The sequence below is a fragment of the Triturus cristatus genome, chromosome 10 (assembly GCF_964204655.1).
Source record: "Triturus cristatus chromosome 10, aTriCri1.1, whole genome shotgun sequence".
NCBI lineage: Eukaryota > Metazoa > Chordata > Amphibia > Caudata > Salamandridae > Triturus > Triturus cristatus.
The window spans coordinates 675,515,278-675,537,143 of record NC_140593.1 but is presented as its reverse complement, the minus strand read 5'-3'; the positions used below and the strand labels follow the sequence as shown (position 1 = coordinate 675,537,143).

General features: G+C 44.9%; 1 protein-coding gene across 4 annotated transcripts in view; it reads left to right on the top strand.

Annotated features, from left to right (window-relative positions):
* Positions 1-21,866, top strand: part of CRAMP1 (cramped chromatin regulator 1) — a 1,093,426-nt gene that overhangs the window by 476,552 nt on the left and 595,008 nt on the right. For all 4 annotated transcript variants that reach the window (XM_085628165.1, XM_085628163.1, XM_085628164.1 and 1 more), the window contains exon 9: positions 860-941. In XM_085628165.1, coding sequence (XP_085484291.1) covers positions 860-941 — 82 coding nt within the window. The remainder of the gene's footprint in view (positions 1-859; positions 942-21,866) is intronic.

Genomic DNA, 21,866 nt, shown 5'->3' with positions numbered 1-21,866 from the left:
GTACTTCTTGGTCTAATCTGTTTGCAGACCCTCCTCCAGGGAGGTATTGATTGGGTATCTATTCTAAGGAATTTGCGGCAAGAAGTCTCTATCAGATGAACAAGTGACTTACCCTTGGTAACTCCTTATCTGGTAGAGACTATGCAGCCTCAGATTACTCACCAACCCTTTCATCCTCCCCACTTCTGTGAATTGTTTCTTCATTCTAGAAGGTCCCTGAAGGTCTTAGTGTCTGCACACTGGTCCATCGGCTTTCTAACATGGCTCTGTGCCTCTGGCATAAAAAAAATAATGAAAAGAAACAGATGTCAGTGCTCTGGGGTGGTGCCTATATAAGAACCACACACGTTGCATCTGGTGCAGGCGATACCGATATGGAACTGATCAACGTCACTTACCAGTGCTGAGAGGTACTGCTAAAGATTTTCCAGAATCAGTCTGACACCTGGGGAATATCTTAAAGTATGGAATCTGCGGCTAGAAAGTGTCTCTACCAGATAAGGCATTGACAAAGGTAAGTAACTTGTTCTTTTTGATCCAGCCTGAAGCTTGTGGAATATTCAAAAGGGGTTGAATCTCTAACAGAAAAAGATTTCTCAAAGTTAAATAACTTGTTCCTCAGTTAATGGGTCCAAGACCGACATAATTATCTTTTGGATCCTGCCTGAATAGAGAAAGGAGGCAAAAATGTGTTTCTTATAGGTAGCATGAAGTCATGAAATACATTACAAATATATTTGAAACCTTTATATTCCTTTGTTTTTTGATTTTCCCTTCTGTCTTCCCTTAGAATGTTACAAATATATTTGAAACCTTTATATTCCTTTGTTTTTTGATTTTCCCTTCTGTCTTCCCTTAGAATGATGGTTGAGCTGCATAGGAAGGTCTCCAGCCTCATTGAGTTTCTGAAGCAGAAATGGGCCCTGCACGAAACACGTGTTGTATCTTTTTCTCTGGTTCCTTCAGTGACTGTTTAAATTGTAACAGATCTTAATTTCCGTGTGAACAAGGCACACTGTAAATCTTCTTTCTTAGATAAATGAATTACCTTGTTAAACATCGCTTTTATTCTAATTGGTGTTTATATGATGTGCTATATATGTATTTAATTATGGCAGAATAATTTACAAAAGAGGTCTTGGATATAAAACCGCACTTATTTGTACCTCAGGAGTTTGTTAACATATGATGCAATGATCAAAAGAAACAAGACCTCATAGCTTCTTAATATGTGAAAAAACTTTTCACATCAAGAATTTACAAAATTAATTTGATCCGCACACATTAATAGCAAGAAATCAGTTCCACCAAGTTAAATTGTTCACAAATTTCTTTATTTTGTATGCTTTATTCTTTTTTTCTTCACAGGTAGCCAACGCGTTTCGTCCTATTTAAGAACTTCTTCAGGGCTCATCAATAATTCGTTACACTACACAAATGTTTTCCCTTCTTACGTTGGGTAAGCTTTGTGGTACTCCTGTGCCTCTGTTATATTAGAGTCCTCGATAGAACTGGTGCTAGTCGGTTTGTTTCCTTACGACGCGGAAGGAAGGATGCATGCCCAGAATACGTTTTGAAAGCTACGGGGGTCGACATAGACAATACACCGTCTAAGGGAACATACCAAATAGCACCAGTCCTTCCAGGATTCTAATATAAAAGACGCACAGCTACAGAGGTCGACATTTATGAATACACCACTTAAGGAAACAAACCGACTAGCACCAGTTCTATCGAGGACTCTAATATAACCGAGGCACAGGAGTACCACAAAGCTTACCCAACGTAAGAAGAGAGAAAATTCATGTAGTGTAATGGATTATTGATGAGCCCTGAAGAAGTCCTTAAATAGGAATAAACACGTTGGCTACCTTTGAAGAATAAAGCATAAATAATTAAAGAAATGTGTGAACAATTTAACTTGGTGGAACTGATTTCTTGCTATTAATGTGTGCGCATCAAATTAATTATGTATTTAATTATATTGTTTGCATACATGAAGGGTTCATGGCGGTAAGTAAACAGAGCTTAGAAAAGAAAGTGTTACACAATACTAATTCCTTGTGTTCCCTGGGGCCAAATTGGGAAGAAAAAGCTCTATTTTGAAGATTTTTGTGACCAGTTAAATGATTTGTCTGTACCCCAAAAAATTGTCCCACTGTCCTTACTTTGCAAAAGGAATGAGGCATAAGAGGATCCTTGCATGACGAAGGTTGGTAGCGAGCAGGACAGTGACTTGGGACCTATTGGACACATTGGACATATTTAGGGTCTGTATCCTGGCAGCAGTTCCCTACTTTGCAGAGGGCTTTAAACTGAAAGCATTTCTCCACTGGCAACCAGAGTTAAGAGCGTACCTGGGCATGCTATTGCACCACTGTCTTTTTCTGATCAATCTGGGTACTATTTTCTGTGAATATTGAGGTAGGTGTTAATTGGCTCAACCCATTACCAGGTAGAAGCCGTTACAATCACCTACCCCTGAAAAGATTGTAGAACCTGCTACTAAACAAAGGTTGGATTCAGGGAGGTATTATGAGATCTGTTGCAAAATATCATTGAAAATGGCAAGGCCACACTACTTCTGCTACTTGGGCTATGAGATGCAGGTTCTCATTCATTAAAATTCCAAGGTTCTGTTTAATCAGCACCCTTTTGGGCTGGTCTTCAAAGTCCTTAGCCAGAAGTCAAGGGTCCAAAGTGCAATGGTCTTTGCATGGTGAGATTTCAGTAATATTGTCGTTTAATTTAGGGTGGAATGCATCCAGATTGCATTTGCCTTGAGGCTCGATTTGAGCATGCCTACACAATACACAGTACACAGTAGCAGCTGTGTACTATTCTCACGTATAGATGCCATAGTCAAAAATAGCATGGCCAGTAGTAAGAACTTTCATAGATTTGCATGCTTGAATTGTTCCCTGACGTGAGTGTGAGAACCCTTGGTAATAAAAGATTAACAGCAGTATTCCAATACAGCAACCAACAATACAAACAATTTGAATATAACAATAGACTCATTTTATGACCCGAGTTGCAGCAAATTGGCTTGGTGCACTCTTAGCTCTATCCCTCTTTAAGGGTACCAACTTTCGTATTTTCTGCTGCCTATATGAAGAATTGATGGAAATCTTCTCACCTCTTCCCTCACATTATTTTTTTATTAGGATTTCTATTTTTCTCTGTCTCTGGTACTACATCTATGGCTGCGCTTTCCAGAAGATTTCTTGTGTGTTCTTTGGTTGCTGGGTGTCTAATCCAGAGACCTGTTGTTTCCATTAACACGACCGTCTTCTAAGAAAAGTCCCTTCTATCCCGGTAACTTCTGTAGAGCAAGAGAGTTGTTTGTCATGATCCTCAAACAAAGTGTTTGCTTTGTCTCCGTAAAGATAGACGTTTGGCAAAGTGCTCTGTATGTAAAACCCTAAATACCAGAACCTTACAGGACAGAGGTTCCACCTTTGACACTTAAAACATCATTGCTTGTGCGCTGGTGATTTATTTTGTGCCTACACTTTGCCTGCTGCTGGGAACCCTTTGTGTGAGGGCTACGGGCTGTTCTCTTGTCTCTCTGCCCTTCTGCTCTTTCGGTGTGCGGGTCCCTGCCGCCATAACGCCCTGGTGGGACTCAGAGTCCCAGGGTGCATCTCATTGCCTAAACCAGTCAGCTGCTGTGGTGGAAGGCGCTGTAAAGCACTGCCTCCACCCCTGCGACGTGGGACGTGCCCGGGCAAAGCCCGTCAGAGACCGAAGGAGGCCGGGCTTGGCCACACCATTGACATTTTGCGATCCTGGGCCGATTATCACTGTTTTTTTCCTTAAGGTATTGTGAAACTAATATAGTTGAACTAGAGCTTGCATAGAGGGGGCTTTAAAAATTAGTAGGCCCAAATCTGGAACTGGGCAGGGAGTGGTAGGGACACTGGATGCCTTCTTATTGAGGGCTGAGTCAGCACTCATACACAAGATCGATCCTACAGAGCGCAGACTATCCCTAGAACCCCAAAGTTCCCAAAATCGATCTGTAACTACTGCCTCTGGGTTATAAACTAACTATGAAGATAATTCTTCTCAAACCAACATGTTGCACTCTATGGTCTCGGACCTTGAAATTTCTAATGTTTCTGAGATAATTGATAAACCAACTAGGCCAAATGTAATCACCAGGGGTCTGAAAGCAAAAATAAGTCATGGGAATAGCCTTGCACCACCATCTAAGAAAAGGAAGGGGCAGGGTACCCACAAACAAAATCATCTCTTGCCAAAGTCATTAGGACGCAAAACTATACCTGCAGATAAAGATTTTAACCAGGTGCCTATTTCGGCACCAAAGGAGGAGTTGGCCTGGCATATGCTGGTCACTAGTTATAGTGGCCACCTTGCACCAGTCCAATTCGACTCTTATGGTAGATAGGTTTAAGACAACCTTTTAAAGAAAGCTATCCTAGTGGTAGCTGTGGAGAGCAGCCTTCAGGCTAAGGCTCAGAGGAATGTAAAGCAGCTTGTTTTACAGTATAATCTCTTGAATTACCAAATGAAAGGACACTACACAGGTAGATATATCAAATATATATGTATTTATTACTAGACACACTCTACTAATCTCTTTATGAGATTAGAAGCCAGGAATACATTCAAATATCAACGTTTCACAATAAGTTAAGCACAAATATGGCTGGGCCCTAGGGGCGTACCAGACCATATACTAAAAAATGGGTTAAGAAAGTCGACTTGCAAAATGACAAGGCCTAGGGCCTGTAGAATCGCTGGGGCTTCACTGCTGCAGTGAAAGCAGGTAAGTAGCAGACCCACGGGAGACGCATACAGTGTGTGAACACAGCCGCGGGTTCCCTATTGATTATAATGGAGCAAGTCGCGGTTTGATTTTGAGAGTTTTAGGGTACTTCGAGGAAGTCTACAAGCAAGCCACTTACAAAGTAAGTAATTCGAGGGCCAACACACACTAGGGCACCGGAGTGCACGAGTTACCTCACCCAGGGAATCCGGGTGCATAGGTGTCTTTTGGTGTCAGGTCGCGTCGCGTCGCTGTTTTCTATGGAGACCAAAGAAGACTTGCTGCTTGCGTCGACTGAAGAAGTGTCCGGTGGAATCCAAGGGTGGATTTGAGATGCAGATGACCTGAAAATTGAAGGGACAGTGTTCAAAGTCACTTGCCAGTGACCGGTGGCCAGGAAGATGGATGACCACAGATGTCGGGTGATTTCAGGTCGTCGATGGTGTTTTGACTCTTCGCTCACGAGGTCCAGGAGAGATCGACGATGACCAGCAGCTGGATTCGGAGTGTCCCACGACGTCTGCAGCTGACTGCGGTGTCGGCAACCGGATTGGAGCCAACAAGCCTTGGCAACTTCAAGTCTCGTGGAAATCGAAGAAGGTCAGCGTTGCAGACCAGCAAGGCCTGAGGGACTCACCCAGCGAGGGTGAGTGAGGGCAGGCCTGGAGCAACCAGGGGAGCCCTTTTAGTCATTAAAGTCTTCAGGTGATCCACTAGCCAACGGGCAAGGGATCGCGAAGACGCCTCTTGAGGAAATGCGTCACAGGAGCCCACGGTCACACGGGACGGGGTAGGCCTCTGATTTTCGCTGCAAAACCTGCTGGAGGCTTGGGCCACAAATGGTCCAATGCACAAGTTCGTAGAACGTCGTGAAGGGGTTGCACTCGACAATAGTGCACGGTACCCGGGTATTGCTGTTCCTCGTCACTCGTGGGGTCCACTCACCTCAGCTCTGCTGGGGACTCACAATGGCTGTCGAGAAGTCAGGAAATCCACTTCCGGGGCTGCAGGGACTTCGAACTCCGGCGGGAGCGGGAAAGTTTGCGACCGTTGATTAGAGTTTCTGGTGCCTGCCAAGCAGGGAAGTCACTCCTGGACTCCAAGGGAGATTCTTCTGTCTTCCAAAGGTAGTGGAACGTCGAAGGGCCAGGATTCTTCTTTGTAGAGCGTCGTCCGGGGTGATCTGTTTTGCAGTGGCAAAGTTTGCTATCTCATACTGAAGATAGGGGAGGGACTAGCTCTATGACCACTCCTCTGGGAGGGTCAGGGTAGGGGTTGGTTACACACACTTCCCTTTGTCCAGTTTCGCGCCAGAGCAGGGACAGGTAGCCCCTGAACCGGTTTGAGCTGGCATATGCACAGAGGGGCCTACTGCTCCCCCAGTGCAGGACTTCAAAGCACTCTAGAAGTGGACCCACCCAGCTCCAATACACTAAATCCTGTCTGGAAGGTGGTGACACCTCCCTGTGACAGGATGCCTATTGTTGGGCCTCCTCCACTGCGAGTTTCAGTCAGCAGCAGGAGGGCAGCCCAGTGTCTGTGCTGGTGGCATCCATTTTGTGATACCAGGGCTCTTTCAGGTTTCTGTTGTTTTACTACAGTGGGTACATGTCGTCCCCTCTAGAAGGGTGGGATCATGGTCCCACATCTTGGACTGATGTGGGGATATGATTCCAAGTTGTTTGACACCAAACACGACATGTTTTGATGCAGTCATTCCAAAGTTAGCATTATAATCCACTTAAGAGTATATGGTTTAATCGTATCCACAAACAGCCACAAGGAATAGACCCTGCCAGCTGAAGAGGGGCCCTGCTCAGGCAGAGGCACCCCCTCACATTGTAAACCAAGCACCCTGCCCTCAGGATTGATAGGGCCTGCCATAGGGATGGCTGATGGGTGTATATGTGTGTGTGTATGGTGAGATATAGAAACCTATATCTCAGTGAGGAGTGCCAACACTACCTCACACAGGCTGCAGTAGCAGGCCTGTGGTGTCAGATTGAGAATGCTTCCCAGGGGTGGCACAATACATGCTTCAGCCCCTGGTAGGCCTGAGAAGTGCCTATGCCCTAGGTACCTAAGGTACCATATACTAGGGGCTCATAAGGTACCACAGTATCCAATCACTAGTGCATCTAATATGCACACCAAGTCGTTTAGAGAGAACAGAGAGACTGGGGCCCTGATTAGCAGGGACCCAGCCAGACTATAGCCAGGAACCAGTGTATACATCGGAAAAAAATTGGGGGCAACATAAGTGCAGATCCTACACTCCTACAGTTAGAGTCAATGGTGTCAGCCCTTCTGGACCCGATAAAGCAAAAGCTAACTCAAATGGAAGCCAGGCTAGTTAATCTTGAAAAGCCCGTGACTAGTACCTCTTCAACGACCCCCTGATAATTGTCAAAGCAGGGCTGAGGTTATTCCCTCCAATAGTCAAACTGAGAGCTATGATATGAATGGGGGTGCGTATCATTCTAAACCCCATTTAAGACCTTACAACCCGATATCTAAATCCAGCAATATGTCCAAGGACGATCTGTCCTGTCCAAGAGTAGCATCAACTTCATCAAACAACGCCGAGACCCCATACGTGATAGATGGTGTGAGCACTGGGAACGCTCAGACCCTGCATGTTTCAAACAGGGCCCTCCCTGTTAGAGAAAGTCATATTCAAGATGAGAGAGCCCAGACCACAGGTATTTTAAGGGGCCAGATTTCTGAACAAAGAGTTTCTTCCAGCCCAATCACTAATCTGCATTTACCCCCAGAAGCAACTCAGTATACTGTGGTGTTGGCCAATGTCCCTCACTTGTTGCCCGGTGACGTAGACCACTGGTCAACCTTGAGGAATAAATCCCTACATTTTCTGAGTGCAAGGACAGGGATAACCAATATGCTGTTCTTAGAATTTAAACTGGCCCGTCAGATCGGTTGGGTAGGAAAGTCTATTAAGTCATTACCTGGAGATTGTGTAGTGCTAACATTCATGTCCCCAGGTTTGGTACAGACAATACTAAACAGGGTTGCTAACTGGCCCGTAAGACCGAAGGGGATAATTATCCTACCTTTGCGGTTTTTCTACCAACCACCTTGACCACCCCCCATGGTATATTGCAGAGAAGGAGAGATTCACTCGGGCAAACCAGTTAATTTATGCTGTCCCAGTCAGTAACCATTTTGATATTCTGAATACTCTAGAAGTCATTGACCGACTAACCCCTCAGAGCCACTGTCGAAGATCTGCGGGTGGACGATATGGGTACTCTGAAATAAGGTTTTAAGGCAGGATAACATAGCTCAAGCTAATATAGAGCAAGAAGATTGTATGTCATTCCTAGCCTCCACTGAGGAGGAAGCTTAAGATATCGTCTCTAACCTTCATAACCAGGCTTCTTTCCCCGAACCGCATGATCTTCAGTCTTTAGCCCAAGTACCCATCCGTGACGGTGACCCATAACTTGGTAACTGCCAGACTCCCATGTACTTTCAAAAGTTCTGGCAGTAGTCTTATCTCCTGGAATTTATCATGTTTACGTTCTAAGATTAGTAATAAACTATGGTGTGATTTTATATTAAATTTTGATATTCTGTGTTTCCAGGAAACGTGGGCGAAGGAACCAATACATATAAATGGATTCAAAACGTTCAACTCGCAAGCTGTAGGGGGCTTGTGTGGCCGAGCTAAAGGTGGACTCTGCACTTCTATATCTTATATGTTTATAATAAATAAGATTGAGACTTACCTAGGGGAAAGGTATTATCAACTAACCATACTGAATTTAAGTGCAAACCATTGTATTGTATTGGCTAACCTTTATAACAATATCCCACCAGACAGACTTTTCAATGTGGTTAAGAAACTGGATAATGATTTGAAATCATTGTCCAATGATAATGCTAAAGATAGGATGCTAATTTTGGCCGGTGATTTTATTTGTGCTCTGTGCTCCCATGAGCATGCTAAAATATGTGGTTTTAATGATGAAGAAGGTATAGGTAACACTCACTTTTACCACTCCAGAACAGGAGAGTTGTTTAATGAATTGGTCTTTACTCTGGACCTGGGCTTTGCAAATGAAATGTCAGACCCATTTCTATGCCCCAGACTTTTAATGGCAGAGGCCTATGTTCATCAATAGGCTACATATTATTGTCAAATACCCACACACCCAGGCTGCACTCCTTTCTAGTAGATAATTCGCTGAGCGACCACTTCCCCCTGTATCAGTCTTTTTGCCTACTAGCAAATCGGGAAGGGATGATCAGGTCGACTAGGCACTAGCAAATGTAAAAATCGATCAAGTCAATGGATACACTCAATGTTGGTCCATGGTGGACCCCGTAGCGGTCACAAAACAACTGGTAACCAAATGTAGACTAGCCTTTGACACCTGCCTGAGTGAGTCATCTACTCCTGATAGTATTTTATCCTCCTTCCAAGTAATAGCAGGTGTGGTAAGGGAAGTATTGCATGCCCAAAACCGGCTGGCCCCCAAGGTTGGTTCGACACAAAGTGTACACAAGCTTACTCTATTTTGAAGCGCGAGTTACACAAACTACCAAGAAATATTACTAACATCAGGCAGGTAAGAAGGGATTATAGGGTGGCCCTGATGGAAAGAAAGAACGCCCTGAGGAAAGCAGCGTGGGAATCCCTCCACCTAGCCTTACAAATAAGACACTGCTGCTTTTTGGAAAGCACTAAAAACTCCATTCCTATCACCAGGAGGGGGCCCCTCAATAGACATTGCTATATCTAAGGATCAATGGATTGAACATTTTTCCATGATGTACAATGGGCAGGGAGTCTAATATCCAACAAAGCAATTCTCAAGAGGAAATCAACCCATAACTTGGACCTCCAGTTTACCTTGGAGGAAGTAAATAAAGCACTCTTGGCAAGCTTAGGTGACAAGGCCCCTGGTCCAGATGGGGTCCCAGTGGACTTGTTTAAGTTAAACTCCAAGCTTTGGGGACCAATTATCACGTAAGTAATAAATGCTTGTTGCCAGGCATCATTTCAGTCGACTTGGGTGGAATCTGTCATTGTTCCTATTTTTAAAAAAGGGGACTGTCAGGATCCTGGCTGCTATAGGCTCATTATTGGATTCTTTGGCTAAAGTAGTGGGGCGAATCGTTTTGGAATGCCTACATGATTGGGCCGAGGACAGCCATATCCTATCTGACATTCAATACGATTTTCGTGAGGGGTTAGGGACAATAGAGCAGAGCCTAAATTTAGCCATCTTTGTGGGGAAGTACACTAGGGTGAAGAAGGGCAGATTGGTTTTAGCTTTTGTGGACCTCACTGCGGCCTTTGACTCTGTGAGGCATGGCAAACTTTGGGAGGTCCTTGAGTCTGTGGGGGTTGACCCTAATATTATCCATTTTCTTATGCGCCTCTAAAGTGGGGCAAAGGCACAAGTGCGTTTTGGTCTAGGTGGTGAGTGTACTGCCTCTTTCCCCATTAGGAGGGGGGTTAGGCAAGGTTGTGTCCTAGCCCCCTTCCTTTTAAACCTTTATATTAATGGGCTAGGGCAGGCACTGCTTAAGGATGTTCGAGATTTTCCCCAAATAGGTGGTCGTCCTATACCTGCTCTCCTTTATTCGGATGACGCAGTACTGATGTCCCGTACGCAGATCGGTCTCCAGAAGGTTCTAATCAGGTTTTCTAATTTTATGAAGGATCTTGGTCTTCGCATTAACATGTCAAAGACTTTTATAATGAGATGTGGTCTTGGGAATCAGAGGTCTAGGGACATGTATGTGGATGGGCACTAAATAGCCCTCACCAAGAGTTTTTCATATCTTGGTACTTTATTTATTCAGAACGATTTATGGACCCAAGCCTTTAATGCAAAAAAGTTGGCGTTTATTAGAAGAACTGCTCTGGCCACCTTTTCGAAAAAACTGGGTAGGAAACCGACAGGAGAGCTTATACAAATTTATAAAGCTAAATGTATTTCTACCGCAATGTATGGAGCGGGGGTCTGGGGCTTTGCTGACACACACCCGATACAATTAGTGGAAAACACTTTCTTAAGGTATATTTTGTCAGTTCCAGCCAGTACCTCCACATACGTCTGCCATGCTGAGCTGGACCTCCCATATATCTCTGACCTTATAAAACTGGAACCTATTCTCCTCTGGCACAGGATCTGGTCAAAAGAACAGACCAAGTTAAACAGGGAGATTCTATGGAACAGTCTGAAGCTGGAAGGGGTCTTAAAGATCCCATGGGTAAAGTTTGTGCAAGACTTTGAGAGATTTAGGTCACCCAGAATATTTTACTGACCCGGGCACTATGCAGCTGATTACCAAAAAGAATTTTAAAAAGGAGGGTCTCCAGTTATTGGACATGTTAAGATTGTCGGGGGAGACTTTCAAACCCAGCGTTCAGTAGCATCAGGTGGCTTTAACTACTTTTAGTATGCAGCCATATTTAGCATTTGTACCTGGTGGATATGACAGGCTGCTACTAACCAGGTTTAGATTGGGGATTGTCCTCAGACTTGTCTCCTTTCCAGAAATGAATGATTGCGTTCGAGAATTACAAATATGTCCTTGTGATAATCACTCGTTCCAATCTACCATCCATTTAGTTTTAGTTTGCAAATCTTACACAGAGTTAAAAGTTCTGGGGGTGAGGCAATGTCGCCCGGTACTAATTAAACTCCAGTTTCTTGAAAACAAGCACATAGCCTGGAGGATATCCATGTTCCTGAAGATAGTGCTTTGTCAAAGGAAGAGTATAGTGATATATGGAGTGAGAGTGTTTAGGCGTACTGCCATTTTAACATTGACTGATTTTAATTATGCTGAATTATATATCAAATTTTAAGAAGTTGTTAATTTTTATAGTATATATCATTTTGTGTAATTTTTAGCGTAAAAATGTATGTTTTATGTGCTTTTATGATTGTTAAAGAAGCAATCGAATAAACCTTTCCTTGACTTGACATTGCTTGTTGGCGAGCCTGTTATAAGCAGTCCCAACGGTGCTAAATATAAAAAAGTGCATGCTGATCCCAGTACCTCCAAGCATTTGGTGAAGACATAATCTGCTTCTGATGCACCTTCTAGGTCTGTCACAAGGACCAGACAATCTAGCACAGGTGTCAAGCTTGCAGGCATGGGAAACATCCCTTGAAGGAAACCCTGAAGAAGTCTCTGACTCCTTTTCAGCAGCAACTTTACCAGATAAAACTGTGCACATTCCAATGACAGCGCCCCCACAGGTGACAAAGAATTGTCATCACCAGATCCTCTGCCAATGCCGATCAAGAGCTCCTCTGAGCCATTTGTTGGCGATGACATCTCCATCAACGGCATCCTTGACGAGGACTAGTGTCCCAACAATATTCTACATGATGAAGCAGATGCTGTCATAATGAGGATGGTAACTAAGTTGACTATGATAGCATCAACACCATCGACAATGACAGCATTCATCTCTGTACTGCCAACTAGTCCTCTGCTGTCAGTTGATTTTTTTCACTTCTTCTGATTTCACCACTTTCTCCACAAAGGTTGATTGAGTAGCTGATGATGAAGACATGGAGGAAGAGAAGGTTTACTTTGAATCCAATGACACTTGGCAAGAAGAGTCATTGCATTCTCACATTAGGTTTTACAAATATAGTTTATGCATAATGGTAAAGACAAGGCTTACAGTAGTCTGCTCAATCATGACTGGAAGCATCGCATTAGGGAACAGTTATCATTCCTCATGCCAACAGTGGTTCAAGTGTTTGCAGATTTTTTTTAGCTCATTTCAACAAATGATTATTACGATGTAATACCACTACTGGGCAGTACCCATGATGCTTCAACCAGCTGTTCCAAAATGGCTATCACAACCTGTGGACCCACCTCCTCAGTCTGAGCCTGTCTCGGTTCCTCCTCAGCTTAATGAACCTGCCTGCAGCATGCAGATGATAAATTATCTTCTTCTTATGATGACCATAGTCCAGGCCAAACTGATGATGCGGATGGTGATCAAGGGAATGAGACACCGCCTTCAGATTATACATGCCAGAGTCGAATGTGTATATTTATTCTGTGGATTCCAACCAAAATCCACTACTGCATGGCTCACCTCCCGATGACATTGGGAAGTTCGAGAGTTACATAGATCAAGTATCCAAAAACTTTAATATACCAATACAAAAAAGAAGTGATAACAAATTGCCTTTTTATCTTTAAAGGTAAAGCAAGGAAATCTATAAACCCTATCCCACTCTTAGACTGTTTGTGGGAAGAGGGTCTAACTTGTATGAAAAATCTGGTCACAATATCAACATCAGTGGGACATGTGGATTGTCAGTTATTTCTGCAGCAGCACAACAACGCTCACAAAACCCTTTGGCTTCTTGCACAGCAGTGCCTGACAAAAGATTGTCGCTTGGATGTGATGGGTATACACAAAGCTGTATTTGCTGCTGTGCAGCCAAAATTTACAACTATTCTGCTATACTGCCACAGTACAATAGGCAGCTCGGGCATGAACTATCTATTTTGTATTGAATAAACTGCCATCGAAATACCATGCCAAGGCAAAGTGCATTTTAAAAGAGGGTGAACTTAAATCTTTATCCTTTATTAGTGCTTTGCTAGACTTGTTTAACAATGCCTTTCACTGCATAGCCACAGGGAAGTGGATAGCTATGCAGCACATAAATTAGACTAGAAGCCCAGTTTTGCATCTTGGACATGCCCTTTAATAACCAACCACTGTTTTGTAGGCATTTAGATGAGGCTCTGCAAGCAATCTAAACCAATATTGATACAACCAAGTCTTTTGGCACACTACAGAAGCATCAAACGTACCAATAGTCAAGGTAATACAGGCAAAAAGGCAATTACCAAGCCTCTAATTTTTGTCAGTAAAGACCAGGTTTTTTACGAGCAGGGACAGTTGTATTCCTAGAATGGAAGACATCTCCAGTGTTCTAACAGGCAACAAAGGACAGGATGAGAATCTCTTCCACCACCGGCCAAGACCACTCTCCGCTAACCTGACTTTTTGCAGTGCCTGCTGCCTTCTCCTCACATACCCATCAGGACGGAAAGATTTGGACGTTACTTCCAGCGTAGCTTAACTTCACCTCTGACCTTGAATATATCTGGCACGGACATTCAGTAGAGTTCTTTAAAAGCTACCCTCCCAACCTCCAGAGAAAGAGAAACATTTTTTACTCAGAGGCATTACAAAGAGAAATCCTGAATTAGCTCCTCAAAATCATCAAAGTTGAGCATGTCCTAAGAACTCAGCAGAATCAAGGATTTCATTAAAGGTTTTTCCTCATTAAGAAAAGGGCGGGAGAGTAACATCCAATTTTAGACCTTTGCGCATCAGAATGTTAATGTTAATAGAAGGTTTCAGTCCTTCAATGCAGGAGATTCCATTATGGACATAGACCAGGAGTCTGCATATTTTCACATATAAACTAAGTAGCTGTCCCTCACACCTCTTTACCCACCACATTGATAGGCACTGCATCCCATAACCCCTCCTCCGTGGTCATAGGTTGACCAACCGTCCGTACATTTCATGGACCGCCCGTTATTTGTGCCTCTTGTCCGTGAGAAATTCTTCAGGGACGCCTTTTGTCCGTAATTTCTGCCATTAGAGCGAGCTATCGCCCTGCAAGCAGTGTGAGAGTTCTTTAACTCTCACTGCAGGGGCCAGCTCGAGTACCTGCTGTGATCTTAAGGGCCTGCATCAGCCCCACCCCGAGCCCGTGCAACCAAATCTCTCCATTCACAGCAGGGTCGGAATGGCACCAATCACCATACAGATTTGTTTTTTAAAAGTCCCACTCATGCTTAACTATATGTTCTTTAGGGAGTACGGTGCCACATTGCAGATAATGTGGTAGACAGTGCATTTTAGGGCAAACTGGGACAGCGGAAATGGGGAAAATTGTATATTTTTAAAGGCACCTTTACATGAACATGCAGGTTTTTCTACTGATGATTTTGGGACATGAGTGGCAAATCTCTTTTTTTAAAACACGTTCGGCCTATTTCATTGGTGAATGGCAGACAATTTGATATCCTGCAGGAGGGATGGGCGTTCTCCTCGAATACATTGGTGATAAAGAGTGCACTTGAAAGTACACCCAACTGCTAATTAATTGCCTAAACTTGATAGGATTTCACAAGACAATTTTAGAGAGTTTGAGGACGGCTAGGGGTTCACTTCCTGCTAGAAATAAGGTAAACGCGTAATGAATAGTCCATTTTATTGGACGAATTTTTGTCCGGAATTTTGACCCTTTGTTCTGTTTTTTTTACACTCACCATCCTGAAATTGCATCCAGGCCAGTTGGTCACCCTAGGTGGTCATCACAGACGGCATGGAAACATTTCCCACATAGGGTCAATAAATAAATAGAGCACCCTTCGAACCATACACCCTACACGGTGTAGCTTGCTGCCTATATATGCAAAGCTCTTCAGTGTGCCAAATAGGAGCGCTACGTAAATAGTGCAGTGCAATATCAATCTATTCTTGTCAAAGTACTTCAGTTTAATGGTCTGCATTAACAATTCAAGTCCTTACCATTAGGACACAAATCTGCCCCTAGGGTCTTTTACAAAATGCTTCACCCAAGTGGCAGCCCCTTTTATGTTGACTCGAAAAATGAGTTTTTCCATACTTGGAGGATTTGCTGGAACAAAGCGCATGTGCGGCTAGAACTACATGATTCGATTAAAGAAACACTTAACCTCTTCCATCAGCTCAGACTAACTCTAAATGTTAGGAAATTGTATCTCTCATCTGCCAAAGAGATGTTGTTCTTAGACTCAGATATGTGCAAACACTGTTGAAGAATTTCTCTCATGCAAGATATAGTGGAGAAGTGTGGCTCAATGGTTAGAGCGGCAGACCCTGATGCAGAGGTCTGGCCCGGGACCAGGGTTCAATTCCCGCTTCGGCGGGTCTTGGGCTTAATTTCCTCGGACCTGATATTTCTCGCCTCGGTGCCTATTCTAATCATGGGTCCCACTCTGCAACTCTGGGCAATCTCCACAACGGCCCCAACAGCGCAGGGGATGCCTGGCTGCACCTTGGGGGTGCCCAGGAGTGGACACTTCACAGGGAAAGCCAGGATGGGTTCCTCTGCGGTATAAGTACAGCGCCGGGACACCTCCGTTGGTAGGTAGCTGCGCGCTTTACAAATGCCAGATTATTATTATTATTATTATATTCACTTGAAGTCAGATCACAACTTGAAAATAGAAAGTAATGTTGGGAATTATGTCATCATACATTCCTCTAGTGCCTGTACGCCATTTGTGAATCCACCTTTTGCAGAAGCAATTAGACCTTTGGCGGCTGCCAGTCAACAACCATTGGGACAAGCCTGTGCTAAAAACTCCATTAATAAAGAAAGGTCTCTCATGGTTAATGTTAAAAGACCATATTGATGTAGGACAAGATCTGCATGTTCAAAACCCTAAGATTCATTTGACAGTAGGTGCCTCCCTAAGAGGTTAGGATTCTCATCTTAAGAAGGTGGCAACGAGTGTGATCTAAAGCCAACAGGAACAGTCTCTCCACATAAGCTTGTTACAACTAGCAGCAGTGAGATTAGCATCCAGAGTCTCCCAGGCACAGGTCCAGAACCAATAAATATTGATAAGCACAGAAACGGACATTGCAACAACTATGCACTACATCACCAAGCAAAGAGAAATAAGATCTCAAATTCTGTTGCAGGGGGCTCAAAGGCTGTGGTATTTGATACTGCACAAAGAAGGACACTTAGCTGGATTGCGCAACATGCGGGCAGATGCTCTAAGGACACAGACTACGACTATTTGTAGATAGACTCCAGGCTGCTGGTAACATGGGGATCTCCAGAATCGACCTCTTCATTCCACCTTAGATCCCAAAAAGCCCACTCTTTGCAAATAGAAAGTGATATCAATCAACCCAAGGGGAAGCTCATTTGATGCCTTGGTCATGGATATTTTCCTACAGCTTTGCACGACGGACTCTTCTGGAAGGCCAAATGGGAATCTTGTTGCCTCATCTTAGTCACTCTTTTGTGGGCCAGTTTTGGTCATTAATACCTCCTACTGAAGCATTGTGGCCAAGTGCTAAATCACAACACAATCGTCCTACACTTGCTGCTTCAAACCTAGAGTTTGGGGGATAAATTTGCTTCCACAGTATCTCCGAGTCCTCCAGGCAGCTAGTGCTGGTACCATTAATAACACCTACACTTTCAAGTGGAAGAGATTAAACATTTAGGCAAAATAAGTCCACTACAAATTAGTGCAGATGATTTCTGGCCATGTTTACTTTATCTGGCCCAAATAGAATTCATATATTCTTCAGTTTGGGTGCATTTGGCTGCAATATGCAGATTTTTGCACACCCTTTTAAAATTGTATTCTTCTCTCCTAGAATCATTAAAGAATTTGAGAGGTCTGTTTAGACTTTATCCTTCATGAACAAAACAACCACCTTCTTGGTAACCGAACATAGTTTCAGGAGCCCTTATGAGAGAACCATTTGAGCCTGTTCAGAAACCCTCCTTCCAAATCCTCTTATGGAAGGCTGCTTTTGTTCTCTCAGTAACCCCACCAGACGAATCTGTGAGATAGTCTTTCTCAATTAAAGCACCCTTCCTTAACTTATCCAAAGATAAATAATTTTAACCACAAACTCATTCTTCATTCTAAAGTTTCCTTCTTCATTCTATTTTAATGAAAAGGTCCATTTGCCAACATTGACCAATACAGAAAGAGCATTGCAGACTTTGGGTGTTAAGTGATGCTTTAACTTTTATATGAAAGAGCAATTGCTATACGAAAGACTATCGGTTTAGCTTATTTATCAATAAATTTAAAGGTGACCCAGTTTCGAAACGGAGCATCTCTAGATGGATTTCTTTGTGTGTTATTTATTACTATGTCAAGGCTGGCAGACCATGTTAGTGCACGGTGGGAGCCCACTCGGCGAGACTTATTGCAGCTACAGCACCACTGTTTGCAGTAGTGCCTTTCATGAACATATACCAAGTTGCGGCATGTTCTTTGACTCACACCTTCACAAAGTACTTCTGTCGTGATGTTCGTCTAAATCAGAGAGAGCAGTGTAAAAAAGGGTGCTACGCAACCTGTTTCATTAGGGTGAACCTCAATTCTGCTAATGCATTTTCTTAAATAATGTACTTGTTTTATAATCTTTATTCAGGTATTTGTTTCTATGAAAAGTCCAATGCTGGAGAAGATAAGTTACCTAAAACGACAGTGCTTCAGCATTGGTATCTTTCAAAGAGTCACATGCACCCCACCTAAAACTGTTCATCAGGTTGTTAATGTCTCTAAGACAGGTTTAAAAAATCTGGCAATTGATTTCTTCGTGGAGAGTTGCAGTTCTGAGCCAATCTACCTGATTGACTAGACCTTCGGTCATAAAGTGAGGTGGATGTGCTTCTGGAAGTCTCTGGTTGAACTTAGTTGGTTTTCAATTTTGTTTGCTGTATTGAAATATGCTATATTAATATTGATTACCGAGGGTTCCCAGTCTGTTGTTGTGAAATAATTCAAACATGTTAATCCGTGAAAGATAACACTGCTGAAAAACTGTAGTTACAGGTAAATAATTTTTTTATTCTGGTGTTTGTATGATTGAAGTTTCAAATAAACATGTGTTCGAGGCATATGAGCTGCAGATTGTACACTTAGCATAGATCGCCATCTGGTGTTGGGCCCGGATGTTTGCAGTTTGTTTTTCTTCTTGGACAGTCTTTGGAAGTCACGAGTTTGGTGACTCCTCCTTCGGTCCGTACTGCGCATGGGCTTCGGCTCCATCCTCAGATTGTTTTTTTTCCGCCATCGGGCTCGGATGTGATACTTCGTGCTCCGGCTTCGAACTTCTACGGTTCCAGCCTCGACGGAAAATCCTCGTCTCTTCGAGTTTCTTCATCATTATCTTCATCTCTCGAAGCGGCACTTTCTCCATCCAGTACATCGGCACCGGCCTTCGGGCCCTCCTCGACTCCGGTCCCGGCCGATGGAAAGGACTCCGTTCAAAAAGTGCCCAAAATGTGGGTCTAAATTTCCCCACACCGACCTCCATCAGGTGTGTAATCTCTGCCTCTCTCCAGAACACGAGGCCAGAGACTGCCCCGCCTGTAAGTCTTTTCGATCGAAGAAAACCATCCGGGATCGAAAAGCTCGACGCACCATGGCGCACTCATCGTCTGCAGCTCCACCGGACATCTTCGGAGACGGCGCCGAAGCTTCGGGGCAAACACACACCGTGCAGGAAGAAGACGTCGTCAGCGCTTCCGAGGCCGACGACTCCGACGTGGAGGACATCACACCGGCGCAGCGGGCCGTGAGTACTGTGCCCCCTCCCACCCCCGCGCCCAAAACCAAAGAGACTCGGGTTACTCCCTCGCCTGCCGGCCTGGGCAAAACCAAGACCAAAGCTTCGATCACCCCACCTTCGGGCTCGGTGTCGAAGCATCCAAAGTCTCACGGCAGCTCGGGATCGAGCCAGCCGACGCCCGGTGCCGAAAAACAGCATCCGGCACCGAAGAAAGCAATATCCAGCTCGACTCCGAAGCCACCGGTGCCGAAGCCTGGACTCTCGGTGCCGACCAAACACAAACATAAATCTGTCGGCACCGACGCTCCGGCGCCGAAAACTCCTTCGACGCCGAAAAAACAGGAGGCCCCAAAAAAGCATGGCGCACACAAACCATCGAGGTCCTCGGTTCCGAAATCACCGGTGCCGACGGACGATTCGACGCCACTGGCTCTGTTTACACCAGACCCTCTACAAAAGACTCTGTCCAAAGATCCAAAGACTGGACTATTGACTTTAATTATCAAGAAAAGACGCCTTGATACTCCGGCTCCTCCTCCACCACCCAAACGGAAAGACTCTGCTACTTCTCCCCTCAGAGTGCCCTCCCCACTACCACCTCCCCTACCTCCTCCACCTCCTCCACCTCCCTGGTCTCCGCCACCTTTACCTCACTACTCTCCGGCCCCGTCCCCAGATCCGGACGACGGGCACCCGGACAATTATCCGGCGGACGCCCCAATGGATCCCACTCCACCAGGGACCCCAGACCCGTGGGAGGATTACAATAACCCTGATGTACCCGATATTCCTCAGGACGACCTATACCCATCCAGGCCGTCTCCTCCAGAGGACTCCTTAGGGTTCCATCATTTAGTGCAGAGAGCAGCACACTACCATGGGGTGGACATGCACACTGAACCAGTGGAAGACGACTTCTTACTGGATACATTCGACATACAGGACAAATCCACCTCTATCTTACCCATGCTTAAGGGTGTCACCAAGCATGCCGCAGAGGTGTTCAAAGACCCTGTCAGGGCCAGGGTACTAAACCCTAGAATAGAGAAAAAGTATAAGGCGGCACCCACAGACCCTGCATACATTAAGGGCCCTGCTCCCTTAGATTCCCTAGTTGTCTCTACAGCTAGAAAGCGGGCTAACTCCCAGTCCTCAGGAGAAGCCCCACCGCCAGACAAGGAATCCAAACTCCTAGACACGTCTGGCAAGCGCACCGCCTCTCAAGCTGCAAAACACACAAGCGCTACTTGCGCGCTATGACAGAGCACACTACGATGAACTTGAGGCTCTTATGCAGCACCTCCCCGAGAAACACAAGCGTAGGGCTCATGAGCTAATACAGGAGGGTAAACTCATTACAAACACCTCCATTAAGTGTGCCCTCGATGCAGCCGACACTGCTTCTAGAGCCATAAATACCAGTGTCCTGCTTCGTCGCCGTGCCTGGCTCAGGATCTCAGGGTTTAAGCCTGAAGTCCAGGCGTCCATACTCAATCACCCCTTTGACCAACAAACGCTCTTTGGGCCCAAGGTAGACGAAGCGTTGGAAAAGATGAAAAAGGACACAGACACAGCAAAGTCTATGGGGGCACTCCAAACACAAGCGTCTAAACGTTCCTTTCGACGCTCCTCCTTTCGTGGCACAGGCAGAGGCTTCTCCACCGATAACACCTCTACCTCCTACAAATCCCCTCCTCAAAATACCTTTTCAAAGGGCAACCAAAGGGGTGGTTACAGAGGCAACAACAATAAGGGCAGGGGCAAAACTAACAACACCCGTTCTGCCACCCCGCCCACAAAATGACTTCCCTCCGCTCCCCCCAGACCATTCCACTCCGGTCGGGGGCAGACTACAAAATGTTATCCACGCATGGGAGTCCATAACATCGGACAAATGGGTGACCCAAATCATTCGGTCAGGGTACTGTCTCGAGCTAACATCTACCCCACCCAATATCCCACCAAGGCACCGCCCAATGTCTCAAGAACATTCCACACTGCTCAAACAGGAGGTACTCTCCCTCCTCCAAAAACACGCTATAGAGCAGGTCCCCATCAATCAGCAAAATCTAGGGGTTTACTCCCTATATTTCCTAATACCAAAGAAAGACGGGACCCTCAGGCCCATTCTGGACCTCCGGCCTCTAAATGCCTACATACATTCAGACCATTTCCATATGGTCACCCTACAACAAGTCCTCCCGCTCCTCTGTCAAGGAGACTTTCTCACAACATTGGATCTGAAAGACGCATACTTTCACATTCCAATACACCCCTCTCACAGGAAATACCTCAGGTTCGTGGTGGACGGGCAACATTACCAATTCACGGTTCTCCCCTTCGGGGTCACCACCGCACCACGGGTGTTTACCAAATGCCTAGCGGTAGTAGCAGCACACCTCAGACGTCAACACATTCACGTCTTCCCTTACTTAGACGACTGGCTGATAAAAGCCGCGTCTTACCATCAATGCGTGCAGCATACAAACAGCACCATCCAACTGCTCCACCAGCTAGGCTTCACGGTGAACTACCAAAAGTCCCACCTCATACCATCTCACACAAAGCAATACCTCGGGGCCACTATAGACACCTCCAAAGGTATTGCCTATCCAAACACAGCCAGAATCACAAGCATTCAAGCCTTACGCAAAACATTCCTTCCCCAACACTCTCTTCCAGCAAGAGTGTTCATGAAGCTCATAGGAA